The sequence below is a fragment of the Equus asinus genome, chromosome 15 (genome assembly GCF_041296235.1).
Source record: "Equus asinus isolate D_3611 breed Donkey chromosome 15, EquAss-T2T_v2, whole genome shotgun sequence".
NCBI lineage: Eukaryota > Metazoa > Chordata > Mammalia > Perissodactyla > Equidae > Equus > Equus asinus.
Window position 1 is genome coordinate 11245522 of NC_091804.1, and position 20016 is coordinate 11265537.

Below are 20016 nucleotides of genomic sequence, written 5' to 3' on the forward strand. Positions count from 1 at the left end.
TGGCCTGAATGAGGTTGAATTTTCTTTTTTGGTAGAGCTATCACCAACAGCAAAACCTCATCTCCACATGAGCATGATGACAATAATTTTATAAACTCCTATTTGAATAGCACTAGATAAGTGTTAAAGCATGAAATGATGTCCTGGTTTGGGACCCCGGCCCCTCCAGCCCCCTAGAGGCATATCCAGAGAAAAGGATTTGAGCAAGTGGTTTATTTGGGAGATGATTCCAGGGAGCAACAGTTGGGAAGTGGGGAAGAAAGACAGGGAAGGGAAGGAGGCCAATAAATGACGTGTTAGCAAGCAGGTTATCACTGTGGGTGACTGGAGCTCGGTCCCACTGGGAGCTCTGGAAATGGTGTAAAACATGCTTCAGAACTGCCCCACTTGAGGGATGAGGGAGATGGGTATTCCTCCACCAAGTTCCTGTCAGTCAACTGTTAAGTGTTGCTGGGGGGCACTGTTAACTCCCTGGCACTTCAGTCTGCCTCTGTGCAAGCTGACTGCTAGAGAAACCCATTAGGCAAACACTTGCAGGGCTGCCAGTTGAAAGTTGGACTGGTCTATACATGTATGGAAAGTGCCAACAGGATATGTGGGACATCCAAAGCATCTGCCAATGAGTAGGTACGACAGGTGGTCTTATCCCAATTTACAGATAGGAAACTGAGGTCTGGTTTAGCACTATAATATGATGTGGAAGATGCTGAATGGGGTGGGAAGGATCTTTCCCTTTGGTTACCTACTTTGGGCCCAACCAGAGCCCCTTCCACTAGCTTTCTTTCCTGCCTTGTGTAATCATGTAGTTGGTGGTCCACCTGTGTGGCAGAGACTGACTGGGTGCACCCAAAGCCAATCTTTGCTTCCCAGGTCCACAACTGGACTCCATTTCTCAGTCTCCCTTGCAGAAGAGTGTGGGATGTACCACATCTGTGGAGACTGAGTGGAAATGATGTACACTACTTCCCTGCCCAACCTATGCAAACCTTTATGCATATTCTCTCTGCTCTTTACCTGTTGAGTAAGCTGGAACAGAGATGACCCCCAGGGCATCCTAAAGAGTCATACCTTGAAGATGGAAGAGCCACAATATGGAAGGAACCTGGGTCCCTGGGTCATCACTTAGAAGAGAACCACTTGACCAGAAACATACTCTTTAGATGTTTATTGTGTTAAGCTATTGTGATTTTGAAGATTACGTATTACAGCAACTGGCATTGCCTTAAATAATGCAACATACACATGTGATCAAATAATTTATTTTTCTTTATATCACTTACCATTATCTCAGCTTATGTATTTATTTATTTATTAGCTGTCTAACCTCCAACAGGAAGACTTGGATTGTACACTGCTGTATCTCTGGCATCTGGAACAATGCCTGACAACTAGCACATGCTCAACAAATATTTGTCCAGTGACTAAACACCAATGGCCAACCTGCATTGCACATGGTACATGACAAGCCCTGTGCTAGGAACTTCATAATTCCTATCATTTTTTCATTCTCACAAAACTGTACAAGGAAACTGGGATGTACAGAGGCTGATTAACTTATCCAATGGTACTCAGCAGGCAAGTGAGGGAACCAGGATTGGAATCCAGGCAGGTGGACTCAAACATCAAACTCTGAAGCTCTCTGGACGTTGCCCAGGACATCTGCCACATGTAGTGGCAGGAGCTGGGGATGTACAGCACCTGCCCCTGAGCTCTACCCAACAGGCAACAGGTAGCACAGAACTTGTGCTTAGTGGGGAAAACAGACCAGTCTCTGTTCTCCTTTGTAGAGCCGGCCGTTTTCTAGAAATGTCAGGCTCTGCCACTCACTCAGCCTGAGCAAGGGCTCAGCTACAAGATTAAAGTCCTTTTATGGAATATGAGAGAACTGAGCAGATTACGTGGAGATAAAGTCAGCACCTCTTTCACCAATGCGAAACACTATAAAGGTTGGTGCAGGGACATTTGGCAGATTTGAACAATTTGAGCAAAGGCAGAGTGAGTTGGAGCAAAAACCCTGATCCTGTGTGTTGGGAAGAGTTAGGAAGAGAGTAGAGGAAGAGGTAAGGTTAAGAATATGGACTTGGTGATCAGGCAGGACTGGCTTCAAGCAGCTCTGCCATTTACAGAGTGTTATGACCTTGCACAAGTTAGCTAACTTTGTTTGGCTTCTTTCTCCTCATCTGAAATGGATATAATGTGCTTAACTCCCATGGTAAAGTGATTGGCACAGAGGCACAAGGCGTGTGCTCAGGAAAGGGTGGCCAGTATAGTACCTAGTCTTTGACTCTTGGTCCCGTGTCTTCGGATGGGGAAATCTACCCTCTTGGCCACGGAGCTACAAAGATGGAGAGGCCTGGGAGACTAATCATGGCAGATGCTTGAACTGGGGCTCAAGAGAAAGCTCAGCTCTTCCGGGTTTCTCCCTCACCCTTCCCAAGTGCAGCCACTAGAGGGCCTTGGGCATCCCTGTTGGCCATGATTGGCTTGCTCAGATGTGGCCCCCCAGAGGCCCAGTGGATTACTAGAAGAAGGGCTCTCTTTCCAGGGAGAGGCAAAAGAGCAAAGCATCCCATGAGAGGTGTTTGAGAGCAGCTGCTGAGGGGTCCTACTTACAGGTGCTGCAGGTGAGGTGCAGGCAGCTGGCTCTGCTGTGAGCAAAGTTGGCCCTTGAGCACACGGTTCACCTTCCATGAGGAACTTCTCTAGGGTTACCCTGGGGCTGGCTTGGGGCCCTGTGAGCTAAGGGTCTCCCTGTCTCATTGGATACCCTGGGCAGAGGGGTCTGGATTTCTGAGGATAATTCATTGGCTCCCTAGAGCTTTGGGATTGAAAATTAGCTCATCCTGATAGAGGCAGATTATAGTTCAGCAAACTTCCAAATATGTGGCACTGTCCTGATGATATATGGGAGACTAGGGGGTGTTCTTAGTAGGCAAAGAACCCAAGTGCCCTCCCCTGCTCCCAATTCACTCCATTTTCCAACTATCAGTTCATTAGGTGAGTGAGGTCTGATATGAAAAGGCAAATAGTGCATTGAAAACATTGCTCCTATCAGTCATTCTTACTGTAGTAGGAAACAGCTCTGTTCCCTTTAGTCTTCTATGCTAAATCCTTAAGAAAAACACCCTAGACATGGCTTCATAACTTGCCATTCTTGTCCCTCTGCTCATCACTCTAAACATCTTAGTTTTCAGAAAACACCAAGCTCTATCCTAATTCTATGCCTTTGTCCATACGGTTTTCTTACTCCAAATGCATCCCTTCCTCCATTAGACCCAACAGGTACTTCCCTAATCCTGCCTCTATTTTCCCATGGTACTTACGCTTACCCTTAATAGAACATTTATCAGGGGGCGTTATTGCTGTACGTTTTTGTCTCTTTTCATCCCTCAATTGAGCTTCTCATGTACTTCATCTCCAGCTCTGCTTGAATTCCTGTCCTGACAGGGAACTCATCACTTCAAAGGCAATACGTTCCATTGCAACCAACTCTCTTTGCAAAAATAGTTTTCCCATTATTAGAAACCGAGTCTGTTTCCCTGATATATGGACCTACTGATTCTCTCCCTATCAGTTGCCTAAAATTCCTTCAGATGTGAGTAAGGCTTCTCATTCCATAATTAGAAATATCTCTTAAATATAAATATCCTGAGAGTAGGCAATACATGGATAGAAAACTCATTCTAAAGAATAAATGACTGATAAGAGCTTTTCCGTATGAACAAGATTTTATTAAGAGAGCCTAAGGGTGGGGTCAAGAACACCAAAGACACCAGGAATATAAGGACACCAAAAATTTGGTATAGTAGAAAAAGCCCTGGGCTAGGAAATGAAAGATCGATCCAATGTAATTTATTTTTTCTGAGCTTTGGTTTCCTCATCTGGAAAAGAAATAAATTCCATGATGAGTAGTTCTACTTATTACCGTAATTGCAGAATTTTGTCTAGAAGTGGTCCTGCTCAGCTGGGCTGTCTTAAGCCCTGCTGTGGCTTGGCTTTCTCAGCTCTTTCTTAGCTCTGGGTGGGCAAAAAGTCATACATGTGTCAACGTGCTTCAGACTCCTGGGGGCTGGGTTGATGTTCTTGGTGCCAAAGATGCTATGACTTACACCACCCACCATGACATCAATCAATGAGTCTTTTATTTGAACCTTCCTCTTCCCTGCCCCAAAGCCCTGCTTTACCAGGGCTATTTATGGCATTTGAATCATAAATACTTTCAGGTAACACATTTACTGCAGGTAACACATTTTATTGTGGTTTTATTATATAGTCTCTTTTCCTGGAGTTTTGCAAGTAAAGATTGCATATGAACCAACTCTTTATTTGTCCTAAGTTCCACGCTACAGAACCAGGTCATATTACAATTGCTTGATGCACAAGACTCAATGACTCAATAAATACTTTACAAAAATAATGTAGTTTTTTTCCTTTCTTAAAACATAAAAAATTAGGATTTCCTAGACTTGAGTTCCCCTCCCCTTTTTATATTTATTTACTGGGAATATATTGGTGGAGAAAAATCATTAAGATGGTATTAAAATAAAACAGATGAAATGAGTTCCACGTTCTTTCCCCATTTGTTTGGGCTTTTTCTTTGGAAAAGTGCTACTCCTTGTTTTTATGTCTGACCTTCCTGCAGCCTTCTGAACCTACTAAGACAACAGCAGGGATTCTGCCGTTCTGAAGGTTTTTAGTGGAATCATAGCATTATGCTAATAGTGGCTTTTTATTTTAAAGCCTATTTAAAACCAGGCCTCAAATTTGCCCCTAAGGTACCCATTTGCCCCCCACCCCCTACCCAGTCGGAGGCAAGGGCATTTTGGAAGCAGAGACTTCAACAGGGCATCTTATGACTGAATGACATTTGGTTTAAGGTGGGTGTTTTCTTGTTTTGATACATTTCCATCCAGTTACTTATCTTTAAAGTCATTAAAAATTCCCTTTCTCTTCCAGCTCCCTAAGCCCCCTTCTGAACTCTCACAGAAGCAATTAAATAGTTTCATGACAACTCCAGAGAAAAGCTTATATGTAAGTCACATTCATATTAAATAAGTTATATATAAAAACTGCTTATAACGTTTACAACTTCGGTCTCTTTCCCCTGTTTCCTCTCGGAAACATTGGATCTGGGATGGGAACTGAATCCCACCGCTACGACTTCCAGGTTCTTCTTCTGGCTTCTTTGTCCTCATCCTCCTGCCGACATCACCCCTAGGAGGGGTTCCAAGGAGGTCTGTGGGCATTGTAGATGGCAAAGTTGGCTTCAGATGGCAGTTCTCCGAGCCTGGCGCACACCCCTAGTGTAATTTATGAAAAATACTCATGTGATATATACAAATATACATGTATGCAGATAAGAGGGACTTTGCTCCAGGCAGCAGATCAGTGCAGTGCATTTGTGTCACAAACACCAGAGTGGCGTCTCTTTAATACTCCCTGGCCTCCTGGAACTGCTTGATGTAATCTTCATCCGAGGGGCTCTCCGTGCATTTCTGTCCGTTGTTGGGAGGCCGGGCCTCGTTATACCTGCTCCAGTCGCCCTTGCAGATAATCCAGGGCAGGACGTCCACTTTGTAGTGGAGCTCCGCGGAGAACTCAGTGCTGATGAGGTTAGGCGTCCCTGCCCCTTTGCCCCTGGTGATGAGCTGCATGTTGTCGCCATAGCAACAGTGCTGGGCAGCCAGGGTAGTGCTCTCCAGGGACAGCATGGAGCGGATGCAGTACCGGGCCGTGGGCTTGTAGATCTCCAGCTTCTCCTTGGGCCCACTGGCATCCTTCCAGCGGAAGTCCTTGCGCTTGATGTGGTCAAAGATGTCGGCTGTGCTGTAGGCCACCTCGGTGGGGTAGGAGCAGGGGCAGCTGGGCAGGTCATTGATCACCTTGTGCATGTACTTCTTTAAGAACTCACTTTTGCAGCTCATCCATCGCTCACAGCTGTCTGTGTCTGAAAAAGGCCACAGAAAAACCCTCTCACTACATGGAAAACCCGCCGTAGGGTGACATCGAAGTCAACCCCTGCAGCCCCTGGAATCACCAGGCCATGGATGAACATGCTCACCTCCCTTGAACTTGGAAACTTCTTTGCTCACAACTCTCTCCATGCCCCTCAACTCCTCAATTTATACTATGAAAAATTTTCAGACACATAGAAAAGTAGAGAGAATATGCTTGTACAATGACTGCCCATATGCCATCCATCACCTAGATTTAACCATCATTACATTTGCCTCATTAAAATTTTTTCTTGGTAAATATATGGTATTATCCTTAAATTTTAGTAGGCATCTGCAGAAGAAAAGGAAGATAATTAAACCATATTGTCTATGGTTTTCTAGATAACCATCATCACCCACAACAAAATTAATAATTCAGAGGGCCATTTTGAATCTTCTCTCTAAATCCTAAGTGGTAAGTGGTAGAAAACGCATCAAAGGGATCTTTGTAGGACTAAGTTTTATTTCTGCCACTCACTGACTGGTTTAAACTAGGGCTAGTGGCCTAACCTGTTAATCTTGGGCACGAGAGAGTAACAATCACTGTATGCAAATCTATATGATAAGACGCCTCTAGAAGGAAGGGGCTGGTGGTCCCTGCTTTTAGGGAACTTAACATTTAGGCCAGAAGCCACTGATCTGTAGGCTTCTAGCCAGAACTGGCCCCCAGAGGTGTGTTTGGCCTTTACAGTATTAAAAAAATACTGCATTAATTGACAGCGTTTAAGAACTAGGTGATTCCACTTATTGATGTAGATTCCTGGTTTCCACCATGTTTATGCTGGCGCTGCATTGCCCCTGGGAACAACTGGCCCTGTGAACAGGCCAATAGGGATGACTTCTTGGTCAGGGAGGGAGATCTCCAGTTCACCACAGTCCCTGCCTGATCCCTTCACTGATGGGTGTTCACTCTTGGTCTCTTAGTCAGCCAGGTCCGGGACCTCTGGTTTAGTGAATATCTTAGTTTATGTTTTCCCAGACCCTGAGACAAAGATTCCAGTGCAAATTGCTGTTTTCCCAGACCCTGAGACAAAGATTGCAGTGCAAATTGTTGTTTTGGAGGTGATTCTGGGAAACACCAGCAGCGGAGCAGAGAGGTGGTTCCGAGAGGAGAGGGCAGCAATACAGGGTGTGGATCAAACAAGTAACCACTGCAAAGAACTGGAGCTTAATCCCACTGGGACCTAGGAAATCGCACAGAGAACATTTCAGTTATCCCATGCAGGGACAGGGTCAAACTTTACCCAAGCCCTGTGAGCCTGGGAAACAGCCAGGGTTAAGAATTCTCCACCCCTAAACCCCTTGTGCATACTGGAAAACCACTGACTGCAGAACCATCCTTCCGCATGCCCTCACGGATGCCCTCTTGTCTGCCTCTGACAAAGCCAGACATAGATGCTCCAAATTCCCTTTCTTTGCCTCATAAATGATTAGCTAAACCGCCTGTCCCCACTGATGGACTGGAACAAAATGCATCCTAACTAAACTTTAATCTTTTCTCCTTCCTTCAAGCCCCTGAACTTTGGCCCAACCTCAGCCTGAGGCAGCACACAGCCTCTCCTTAAGGGTCCCTCCCAGAAAAATGTTCTCAGGGTAGAACATTCTCTGATCTCCTATCTGATCTCGCCACCCTTTCATCCCTCCGGCTTCTGTCTAGCCTTATGTACCGCTCTATACAAGAAAACCCTTGAGATGCTTCAGGCCTGTAGTCACAGCGTTCTCTCTGTAGTCCCTTTCCCCCTTGCAACAGTCCTTTGGATAAAGTCTTTGAATAGAGATTTGTTTTTTGTTTATCTGGGTATTATCCACCAGATGCCATCATCACTGATAGGGGGCTGTTCCTGGACTTCCAGCCCACCGTGCATTAAGGGGCTGGCGAGCTCTGGGGGCCAGAGAAAGCTCTCAGGCAAAGAACCACAGAGGCTGCCAGCTGGAGGTCAGGCTGGGGTGGAGGAACATGATGTGGGCAGAGTAGGTTCCCCACAGCTTCTGCCTGGTTAGCTGCAGGGGGTAAGACGAGGCATATCTAAGGAAGCTATCCACAGTGGGATGTGAGGGTGCATTAAGGAGGGCAAAGGCAAAAAGCCCCACAGGTCTTCAAAAATGCAATGTTGTTTCTATCAGTGCAAGTCAGGGGGTGCTTCAAGGACCGTGTGACATTGTGCTGGTCCTAAGGCTCAGCAGTGCTGCGTGGCAGCCACAGGTGTTCTGCTCAGAGCTCCTACAAGAAAACCTGCTGTGGGCACTTTGCTTAGTGGTGGCCTCAAGCTGTAGCAGCTTGGATCTGCCATGGTGTTCACATCAAGGCCATGCTGCCCCTGGCCTGCTCTCAGCTGATGACTGAGCACGGTGGGGTACTGCCCGACAAGGGACTCCTCCAACAGGCAGCCTCTGCTGTGGGGGCCCCACTGGCATGGCTGAGACTTTCTCAGAGCTGCACTCAGGCTCTGCCTTCCTGGGCCTCCTTCCTTCTTTCCTCTCTCCCTTTGCAGGGGTCAGCCCTGCACCTTGGTCTGACAGGTCTCCCTGCATACTCTGGCTGCCTTTCCCTTTATCCTTCCCAGGTGTTTCCCCAATACATCTCTTGAATATCCAAACCCATCTTAGTATCTGCTTCTCAGAGGTCCCGAAGCGACATAGACTATAATAGCAGAGATGGAGGAAGGCGAGTGGAGGGCATTCCAAGTTAGCGTTAATTGTGCAAACTAAGGTTGAGAAGTCTGGTGGGGTTGTCTAGGGTTGGGGAACGCGTTCAGTTTCACCTGAGCAGAGGATACAGGGAAGGAAGATTGTGGTGTCTGATCATGGAGGTCTTCAACACAGTTTAAGCTTGTTCAGAGGGCACTAGGGACCCACTGAAGATTTTTGAGGGATAGTGAACTAATAACTGAGCTCTATGATAAGAAAATGCAATCAGTGCTGATATCAATTGTAAGAGTCCAGGTGAGATACTCTGGGAGGGAACAGCAGGTGAGATCAAGAGTAGTCAGAGAGTTAGAGCTGCCAGGCCTCGGTGAGCTTGGGGACAAAGGGACAAAGACATCAGGAGTGACTCCAACTCTGACCCAGGTGCCTGGAAGGCTAGGGGGTGTCATGAGTGGAAATCAAGTGGTCAGGATGTGGGGCAGCCTGGGGGAGGGCTCAGGTTTCTCTTCAGGGAAAGGAGGAAGAGAGAGACGGGGCATCTCTCAGGAGCTCAGAAAGGCCAGGCCTGAGATGAAACATGAGGGTTCTTGTGCACGACTGCATGGGATCGAATCTCAACTCAACCATTCAGTAGCTCTGTGACCTTGAGCAACGTATTCTACCTCACTGTGCTTCAGTTTTCTCATCTCTAAATTGATGATGAAAATAGCATTTGTCTCACGAAGTGCGACGAGGATTAAACTAGCAGGAATGCAGAGAGCACGCAGAACAGGGGCCAGGGTGTCACCAGTGGGGATATGCTGAGGCTCCTCTCAGCTGAGAGTTCTATGATTCCACCCCTCGAGCCTCTGCCTGAGCAGTAGCTGAGAGAATGGAGGTTCCATCCTGGGACATGTGTGTCTGCAAAGGCGGTGGGGGTCTCCATCAGAGGGCAGGGTCTTCAGAAAGAAAATTCAGTGAGGCCCCCAAAAATGGCTTTGTATTTTCCCTCCAGGGTGGAAGGACATCATAACTCATGTACCTATGAGACATCCATTGACTTATTTTTCTCTCTCAAACTTATATAGATGTTCAGCGTGATGGACATGTTCTAAACACTTTACAAATATTAACTCATTTAATTTTACAATAACTCTATAAGGTAGGCACTATTACCTCATATCACTTTACAGATCAGAAAACTGAGGCAGATTAGGTTAAGAAATTGAACTTGTCCAAGTCAAGCTTTTCTCATCTCTTCTAGGCATCTTCTGTTCACTCTTCCCTCTCCTCATTGCATGTTTTTCCTTACCATAAAGGTTGTCCTGTGTGGACTATGTTGATGGGCTCCTTGAGCCCTGACTTCTAGTTGGGTTGAGCCAAGGGGAGGACCTGGCCAGAGACCAGAGGGAGGAAGGATGGTGAGGTCTGGGTATTTGTCCCCTTGGCTCCTTCCTCGGTTTTGCAGGTTAGCTATATCCTTCTGAGAGGCAGGAGTGCTGTCAGGTACCCTCTCCACACAGCTGCCCTGTGGGTTCTGGTAACCACTCCTTCCCCTGGTCCCTTCAGGCCAATGGGTGGTAAGGGCTCGGCACTATTGCCAGCCCTGGGGTTCTGTACAATCCTTTCTTGGTTTCCATCCACCCTGCTCATACCTTTGCAAACAGACCCTCATCTAATGTTCCTCAATTACTGGATTTGAGCATGTCATGTTTGCTCCTGCCTGGAAGCTGAGTGATATACCGTTTCTACTCATCCCTGTGTGTCCTTGGCCGCACACCAGTGTGGTTTTGTGCAACCGGACCCATCCTCGGCAAAAGGGCAAGCAGCTGCCTGTCTGTGAGCTGTGATACGTGAGGCCTGAGAAGCTCTCTGCCCCAAAAGACTGCTTTTTCTGTTCTCCCATTTTATGCTAAAGTCCTGCTGTTTGTCTTTAATCTTTTTTTAAATTTTAGGATCAAATGCATTGTTTGCAGAAGGCTCCTACTAAAGGCAGTTTGATTGTGTGTGTGAGTGACTGAGGTAGAAGCCCTGGGTGACACAGAATTTCCCAACTGCCTCCACTTTAGCTGAGGAGGCAGAGCAGAAGTGAAGAGGCTAAGAAAGAATTTGGGGGTGGCTAAAAGAAATGGGGCGGAAGGAGTTTCACCTTTCAGCAATAGAGAATTACATCCAGAAGCACATGAAGCTATTTTTAAAAAGCAAGCTCTCAACTAGCACCTGAGTAGTCACTTTTGATTTTGTTTGGTCCATGTGATTGGATTTGCTTTAGCACTTTCCAGCAGATGAGTAGCAGCATGTACCAAAGGTTCATAAAAAATGTGGTGGAGGGAGGCAGGCGTAATATTGAAAGTTCTCTTTTTCCCTCCCTCCCTCTCTTTGCTGCAGAACTGAGCTCACCATTTCTTGACTTCATGGGGACACTCAATGAGGGCAGTGAGAGGAGATTCCACGCAGCTTGAGGCCCTACTGCATACTGATCTCATGCTAAGGGAAGAGTGGTCCCTGCCTACTTGTTGTGGACACGGTGTAGCTGGCAGGGCGGACACAGAGGGCCCTTCAGCCCAGTCTGGTGCAGGCACAGGACTGCTCTCTCCTGCCTGGATATATTCAGTGAGCAAGAAACATGCTGAGGGAATTGGACCCCATAAGAGGAAAGCGAAACATTCAAATAGATCCAAGGATGGCATTGCAAAGGCAAAAGGAATCTCCAAAACACTAAATCAATATTTGGATAAAAAAGAAAAAAAATCTTCTTACCAACTTCAAACAGTTTGGTGGCATTGAACTCCTCACTTCCCGCGAGCAGACTCACTTCGGTGGCAGCTGTCCTGAAGGTGTCTTCGATTCCTAAGCACAGACAAGAGCTCATTTTCCCCTAGTTATATGGAAAAAGTTACCCCCACGCCCCTCAAATAAAAAAACAAATACACCTGAACACAGCCTTTTTTGTATTCATTCCTACTCATGGGCAGAACCTTGCCAACAGAGGAAATAGTAAAAAGCAGGTAGTAGGGCATAAAATAAATTAAAACCCCAGATACCATTTGCAGCATGAAATCAGATACAAATGTGCCTGAATGAGTCCTCAGGAACTCATTCACTGGGCCCAGGAATGGGGTTTTGGACTGTCAGGGACACAAGTCTGTCTGGTGGTGTCTGGGTGATAAACTAAACTAGAGGTAGCACAGTGTAGTGGTTAATCCCTTGTCTCGTGGTCAATACCAGTCTTAAGGACTGACTGACTGGTTCAAATCATTACTAGCTGTGTGACCTTGGGCAAGTCACTTAACCTTTGTGTGCCTCAGTTTTCACCTTGGTGAAATGGGGAGAACTAAATGACCCACCTCCTAGAATTGAATGGTTTCAATGAGGTATATGTAAGGAAGGTCCCTAGAGTAGTAAGCGGTAAGTGTTAGCTGATATTTTGCCCTTGAATATTTGTCTAACTCATTTTGAAGATGCAGCAGTCCATAGCTAAAGACTAGACACCTGATATCCTAGGACTTTTAGCACTGCTGCTGATGCTTCAAAAAGAATCAGCTGGGCTTGTCATTACTTGCTCTTAACTTGAACCCAGCTTGCTTCAAACTTCCTGGCTCCCACATCCTCCCCAAACCCAGGCGTCCTTTACAAATAGGGATCCTGTGCAAGCTGAGGCAGTCAGAAGGCGGGGGAAAGGTAGAACAGGGAGAATGGGGACTAGCTGTTGGAGAGTCTGCCCTGCTTGGCATGACTTGCTTGGCTCTGTGGGGCTCTCTCTGATTTGATGTGAGGCCCCTAAAACTTATTTGCAGGATGTCCCTTGGGGACATACTTTTACAGTGTAATCACTGCCAGGCCAGGGAGACTGTTTTCAGTAAAGCTGAAAATTCAGCAAAATGAAATCCTTCACATTCTAGGGGATTCTTGAAAACCTGGAAAAGCCAGGAACAGAGAAGCAGAAAAGATGAAAAGAAGGCAATTTCAGATGAGAAGAAACCCTACAAGCTGGGCTGCTGGTCACGCTGCTCCCAGTGGTGAGAGAAAATGAGAAGGAAGCATTCAAAATGGCAGCAGAGAAGACCCTTCCCCCAGCAAAATATCTAAGTTTACCACCTTGGGTCTGGATGCCAGCTCTGCAAGAGAAAACAACAGCCCAGCCCGCAAGCCCTGACATTAAATGCTGCTGCATCCATGTGTGGCTGAGCCCGATATCCTTCCCCCTGGTGGAGGTGGAAGAGTCTGATGGGTAAAAACATGGCCTCTGGAATCAGACTGCCTGGATTCAAATCCAGATTGACCACCTGCTGCCTATGTGACTCTAGGCACGTTAACCCCTGTGCTTTAGTTTCTACAGCTGCCAAATGAGTATGATAATAAATACCTACTTCATGAGGCTGTTATGAGGGTTAAACTAAATAATACACATACAGACCTTAGAAATCAGCTTGGTATTTAAATATTCAAAAAACCCCTATTCTTCTTGGTCTTCATATCATCTTTTTCATTTTTTTCTTCATCCTCTTTATCTTCATTGTATTCATATTTATCTTCATTTTCTTTTGCTTCATCTTCTTATCTCCATCATTCATTTTCTTCTTCAGATTCTCCTCTTTCGTCTTCATTTTCTTCCTAGCCTCTTACCCTTTCTTCTTCTCATATTATTATTATTTGTTGGTTTATTTCTACCCATCCAAATCCCATACTACCAGACTCCAGCTCAGCCTCATTGTGATGAGCATGGGAGAGATCAGGAAAAACATCTTGATGGTGGCTCCACTGTTTGAAACCCATCGGCATGGCTGACAGGGAGCCAGAACTGCCACTCTTTACATTTATTTTCTGCACACGCCCCTTTGCTAACATATATGTGCCTCATCTCATCCTTCTTCTCTCTCCTCAGAAACCCCCTTGCTCTTCCACTTTTTTTTGTTCCAGATCTCAGCGTTATGGTTTGAGAACAGAGTTTCCAGGGGGAGAAAAACGTGTGAGCCATACAAAAACAGGCTGCAGCTTGAAAACACTGCTACGGACTGTCACAATTCTTTTTCTCCCCCAATATGGTCTCTCACCAAGTTTGCAATTAGTTTACTTTTCAAAACACTGACACTGCAGTTTAAAGCAATAATTAACAGCCAAGTTTGTCTCCATCTGCTCCCTTGGGGGCCTTCAGCACTTCCCCGGCATTACAGACGGGGCTAACTGCATGGTTTTGCTGTAGATGGCTGCCGAGCCTCTCATCCTGGCTTTCTTACCAGACCGTGAGTGTCTGTTTTCATGTGTCTCTTCAAGGCACAATAAGTCTCACATCAAAGGCCCCAGTTAAACAGAGCCCCTCCTTTAAATAAAGTAAGTACAGCGTGGCATTGTCTTCCAGGTCATGGCCACTGCAATTGTGCATAACACTCAGAAAATCCATCTTTTCATCCATTAAGCTCGTGAACTGTCTCTTGTCTCAGTCTGGTCAGAATTCTTATTAGGAAGATGGTTGTCTTTTAAAAAGTCAATTTCTCTCAGTTTTCAAATATAAATTAAAAGCTTCCCCTCGAACTTGGAGCCACACTCCTGTGTAAACCCACCTGGGCAGTTTGGACGGTCGCACGTCCTAGACTCTGTCGCAGTGCATGCGTAGCCACAGGATCTGGTCCGTTTCTGGTTGCCGTTCCCACAGGTGACACTGCAAACAGACCAGAGACTCCAGTCGCCCTCACCATCTGTGGAATCTGGGAGGAAGCAAGGGAGATGGTCACCAACCTCACTCCAAAAGTCCCCAAATCACCCCCCACGCCATCAAGCAGCCTTCCAATTGTCCACTTCCATTGTTCTCATTGTTGGAAGGGACCAGGTACCAGCTGGAGCCAAAGGGTTACAGCTCCAGGGTTCATTTTAGGGCTTAGCTTTGTGAAGACAGGTCCTCTGTCTGAAATTTTGGGCATTCTGGGCATTCAGCACATGGCGAGGACCTGACCCTAGAAGGTGCCCAGTAAGTACTTATTGAGATCATACATTAGCAGAACATGGGAGCATGGAATAACATGGTAGGCAGTTTCCAAAGATGACCACCATCAGTTCCTTCCCTCCCTGTGCATTCATTCATTGAGGAGAGAGAGAGAGAGTCAATCTATTTCTTCTTCCCTAGAATCTGGGCTGGCTTTGGCCTTAAGAGGCCTGGAAACTTCTGACTTTTGCTCTGGGGAATCCAGTCACTGTGAAAGAAACTGAGGCTAAACCTGTGAACTATGGGACACTACATGGAGAGAGAGGAGCCCCAGGAAGGGCCACTAAGACATTACACATGTGAGTGAAGCCTTTTTCAACCTTCCAGCCCTTCTCTGTGCATAGCTGAATGCAGCAGATGCCATCAGGAGTAGAGGAATTGCCCAGTGGGGCCCAGCCTGAACTCCAGCCACAGAATCATGAGAAATAATAAACTTCTGTTGTTTTAAGCCATCAAGTTTTGGGATGGTTTGTTACGCAGCAGTAGATAACTGATACATGATGATAAAACTAGAAATGGTCCTTTGAGGTCATTACTCAACATCCATCCAATGAATATTTCCTGAGCCTCCATTATATGCCAGGCACAATTCTAGGTATGTGGGATACATCATTAAATAAAACTATCAAAGATCCCTGCCCTGGAGGAGCTAATATTTTAGTGAGAAGAGTCAGACAATAATCAATAAACACAAAAAATGAGTAAATTATGCAGTATATTAGAAGTTGATGAGTAGTATGGAAAAAGGAGAATCAGACCGGGTTACGGGGGCCTGGGGGTGTGAGAGAGGATGGTATATTATCTAGACTAACTTTCTCTTTTTAAAAGTAAGGAAACTAAGTCCTGGAGCAGTTGGATGACTTATCCAAGGTCATAAAGCTAACAGAAAGGAAAGCTTGGGCTGTAGTGATAAGCCCTTCATCCCTAAAGATGACTCTTTCTGCAGCACCTCCGTTCGGTAATAATTTCTTCTGGTTTGTCCAAATCTTCCTACAGCCTTGGGGCCCCAGCTGGTGTCAAGTGCGGAGCTACAGGCATGTGCCTTGCAGAGAAGGGGTCCTCTCCGTTCATAACAGGTCGTGGTGATTGTTATTACATAGGCCCAGCAAGAATGTAGTCCACACATGTTTCTACCTGAACTGCGGGCCCCGTGCCAGCCTCCCAGGCTGTTGTTTACATGGCATTCACTCTGAACACTCTTCAGGCAAACACAGGGCCGCGAGGCTCCTCAGCCTATTAAGCAGACTCGGGGGATTCATGGTGTGTCTCCTTCCCTGACCCAGAGTGCAGCGTTTGCTCACACCTAGCCTGCCCCCAGGGCCCCATCCATCTCTCTCCCCTGCCAAAAAGGAATTTTTCTGAACTTTGATTTTCTTCTAAGAAATGGTTTTCCAACCACACGGCCAAGCAGATGTTTGAAACCCCTGCCTCGTGTGAGGAAGTGGGGCCTGCTTCCCCTGCACCAGCCTTCTTCATTGCTCCCATCTCTTACTGGGCATCAACACAGTAGAACTGGAGAGACATGTTGCTTCCAGAAAGGGAGAAACTGCTGAGGGTGGAGCCACTGCCGCTTCCTCCAAGACCTCTGTGGTCTGGTATCTCATGGTCATCTCCCCAGGAAGACCAGGGATGTGCCTGGAACAGTCACACGACTCCACTCTCAGCAGCAGGGGTGTCCAGGTGCATGGGTGACCTGCACGTGACCACGTTCAACCACACGCTGCACGTGCCACAGAGGCTAGATTTTGTTAAAGGGAACAACAACAACAAGTCACAAGTACAGATTGTAATGTCTTTAGACAAAGGGGCAGTGGGTCAGTCAGAAAAAGCTTATTAAATCACATGGGTAGAGTTCATGTCACCAGAGTGGCAGGTACCGGCATAACACATAATCCAAGGATGCCAAGTGGTGTCTTGTTGGCTCAGCATAAGCAATGGGGCCTCCACCATCTAGAAATCTCTGGCAACCTATCCTCCCTCTTGCAGTCATATGGAGAGCTGATTTTGGGAAATACCATCCCAGAACTTTGAGATGTTAGCATTAAACGCACCATGAGGCTTATACCGGAATCTCTGCATGAGGTATTGTTTTGGTTTCTTGGACCTAAATTATTGAATGTTAATTGTGTCTAATGATGCAAAAAATGACTACCATAATTCTTCTCCCCATATCCACTCCCGTGGTGGCTACCCTCTCCCACTGACCCCAGCCTGCGCCCCATGACTTGCTTTGGCCCATGGGAAAATAGCAAATATCACATAAACAGAGGCTGGAAAAGTGCTTGTGCATTAGGGCTGCCCGCTTGCTGTAGGGAATCTTCCACCACCACGTGAAAGGCCTAGGCTAGTGTCCTGGAAGATGAGGGACCGGGGGGCGAGAGGCCCCGGCCATCTCAGCACCCCCAGCTGTCAGGCTGGGACCCCATCAGTGTGAGTGAAACCATGCTAGACCATGCAGCCCCAGCCAAACCAGCCCAGAACAGAACAGTCTAGACAACCTGCAGACTTTTGAGAGAGAACATACTTGTTCTCTTAAGCCACTAAATTTTGGGGGTGGTTTCTTAAGCAGAAAAAGCTAACTGTTACAAATACACTGTAAAATTCTCCCTAAAATATGCTCTCTAGATACCTAGCAGATTCTGGAACCAGGAAGGACTTTTTATCCCAGTAAGTGGCTTGCTCTGTGTCTTTACTTTCAATGCTCACAGAACCATTTATTTTCCAAACCTTTTTTTTATGTTGGTTCCCCAAAGTTAGGCACAAGCATTTACATAGCCATGTGGCTGACCATTTCTGTTGGGCCAGCAGTGGAACGAAGAAACTTCGTGGGGAGGACAGTGTCCATCAGCTCATGGTCTGGAAGCTGCTATAGCACATCGCCCCAGACGAAGGTCCCAGCAAACACTCTCCTCCTGGAGATTTCCATTTGTCGAATGTGTTCACAGGACAGAAAGAGGATTTCTGACCATGGGACAAGGCTTTGAGGGCAGTATTCCTTTCTGTTAGACTAAAACAAGCCTGTTCTCCTTTGCTTACCTACAGGGAGCATCGCTCAGAGCAGAAAACAAATGTGAGCAGCAGTAACTGCAAAGACGACAACAAAGATGGTGAACAACAGCCCCTGTAAACATTTACATGGTGCTTTGACAGCCCCTATCTGTGACATCAAAGAGGTCAGTGAGGGAAGAAAACAATCCAGAGTGCAGTGGGCTGAGAGCTGGGTTTCAAGGATGTCATTTGAAATTTTAAAGTAGTCATTATATAGTTTCAGGGCACTAGAGTTCTGTGGGCCAGTTATAGTGTTTGGGCAACTGAAATGACCTGGGTCCTGACTCAGCCCTTGGCAAGCCTCCACCACTAATCCTAGATGATAGTGGCTACCGGTTATTGAGGGCCTGCTTTCACCAGCTGTTCTGTCTAAACACAGTGATTTAACTCCCATAATAATCATGCAAGGTAGGTGGAAACATCCTCTTTTTATGGATAAGGAAACTGAGGCTCAGAGAGGTTAAGGTACCTGCCTGAGGTCATACAGCTCAAACTTGGCAGAGCTGGGCTTAGATTTGAGGTCTGTCTGCTCCTACCCTATCGTGTTCTATATCCCGGTATTCCAGCAGCTTTGATTTTGGCCCAAGTTGGCTTCCTTTCATTAAGACACCCACATATGTGGCCACAATTCAACACTACAAAAAAAAAGTCCTTGAAACCAATCACTGTGAAATCCTCTATCAAAATAGGACCGTGACGAGTTAGAGAACTGCGAAGAACTGAGTCCCAACCCAGATTACAAAAAGCAACGCCGATCCGATTTCATTATACAGGTTATTCAGAACAATTTTGGGAATGGCATACTACTGTTTGACAGAAAAATATTTATTTGGACTCTTTCTTTGCCCTGGATGATATCTTAAGTATCCACACAGAAGGTATTTAAAATGCAGTATCTCAAACACAGTCCAAAGTTGAGCCAACTCAAGGTCATATTATGTGTTTCCACCAATTAGGTCTAATTATCTTCTGTTGTATATTTTATAATTTATTCTAAAGATGTGATTCTATTCTATTTATTTCACCTAGGATTTTTTGAAATACTCTTTGGCCACAAACATTTAAGTTCTTATGAAAAATCCTGCCTTTGAAAACCTGTGATCTACATCCTCAACAAAGACCAGTTTCTGCGGCAATTTTTAGCCTGTCTCAGACAGGGTACTGAGCACTTAGGTACAGTGACTTGCACTGCTTTACCAGTGCATGGACCTCATCTTCCTGGGCCGTGGGTTCTCCCCCTGTACCCTCCACAACACCCAACACAGGGATAAATACTCAGAAATTGCTCAACAGTTTGTTCATTGAAATAAAAGAGCTCTCAGCTCATCTGATGCTACATAGAATTCTGGAAATCACAGTTCCTTGTAAGCCAGTCTGGGAAGCAGTAATCATCATTCATTTTGCAAATGCTACTGAACAGCTACAACACACTTAGAGTCTTGCTACTCCAAGTGTGGTCCGAGGGCCAGCAGTGTCAGCTTCACCTGGGCTCCCGCCCCTTTCTTACATCGATTGCATCAGAAGCTGCACCTTAATAAGGCCCCCAGGAGATCTGTGTGCACGTTAAAGTCTGAGAAGCTCTGCCCTAGAGGTATCATAAGGGACAGAATTTTCTTTATAAAGTAGTCGTCCTGACACATCCAGTCCAATGATGGGAAGTTACTAAGAGAGACTCCAACATCATAAAAGATGGAAGTTTATCCACAGCCCAGGGGTGCTGGAAGATCCACAGGTATTCTAGGTCTAGGAAGCTGGGATGAGGGTGGCTGAGGCAGCCACAGTAATTGCCCCATTAGAAGCAAATTCTATTGTGAAGATTGGAACGGAGGGGTTGTTCTTAATGTTCATGAATTTGGTAGAGTGTACCCTGTAAAAGCTTTAGATGAAAAAGTTGTTTCTAGCATTGGTCTTCAAACTTCAACAAGCATGAGAATCACCTGGTGACCTTGGCTGAAAAAGGAAAGAAACAAAGATGCAAAGAACATAGACCCCAGATCTCACTCCTGGACATTCTGATTCAGCAGGACAGCAGCGGCCCTCAACCTGGGCTGCACACCGGAGTCACTCATGGAGCTTTTAAAAAACACACTGATGCCTGAAAGAAAACACCAATTTATTTGGTCTATAGAGAGAAGTCTGGGCATCGAGATTTTAAAAAAATTGCCAAGGTGAGTGTGAGTAACCAAGCTGAGAACCATTGATCTCCAAGAGTGGTGCTCAATGCGCCAGAACCCCCTGGAGGGCTTGTTCAACATAGATTTTTGGGACTCACCCCAGGGTGTCTGATTCAGTAGCCCTGGGGTGGAGCCTGAAAATCTGCATTTCTATCATGGTCCCAGGTGACCCTGATGCAGCTGGGTTGGGGAC

At 46.1% G+C, this 20016-nt stretch overlaps 1 protein-coding gene across 1 annotated transcript in view; it reads right to left on the reverse strand.

Moving 5' to 3' along the window:
• Window positions 1-1150: 1150 nt before the first annotated feature.
• Window positions 1151-20016, reverse strand: part of ISM1 (isthmin 1) — a 75345-nt gene continuing 56479 nt past the window's right edge. Inside the window, exons 4-6 of the mRNA XM_014865867.3 lie at window positions 14183-14326; window positions 11382-11471; window positions 1151-5947 (exon numbers count right to left, since the gene is read on the reverse strand). Of these exons, the coding sequence (XP_014721353.2) occupies window positions 5430-5947; window positions 11382-11471; window positions 14183-14326 (752 nt within the window). The 3' untranslated portion in view covers window positions 1151-5429. The remainder of the gene's footprint in view (window positions 5948-11381; window positions 11472-14182; window positions 14327-20016) is intronic.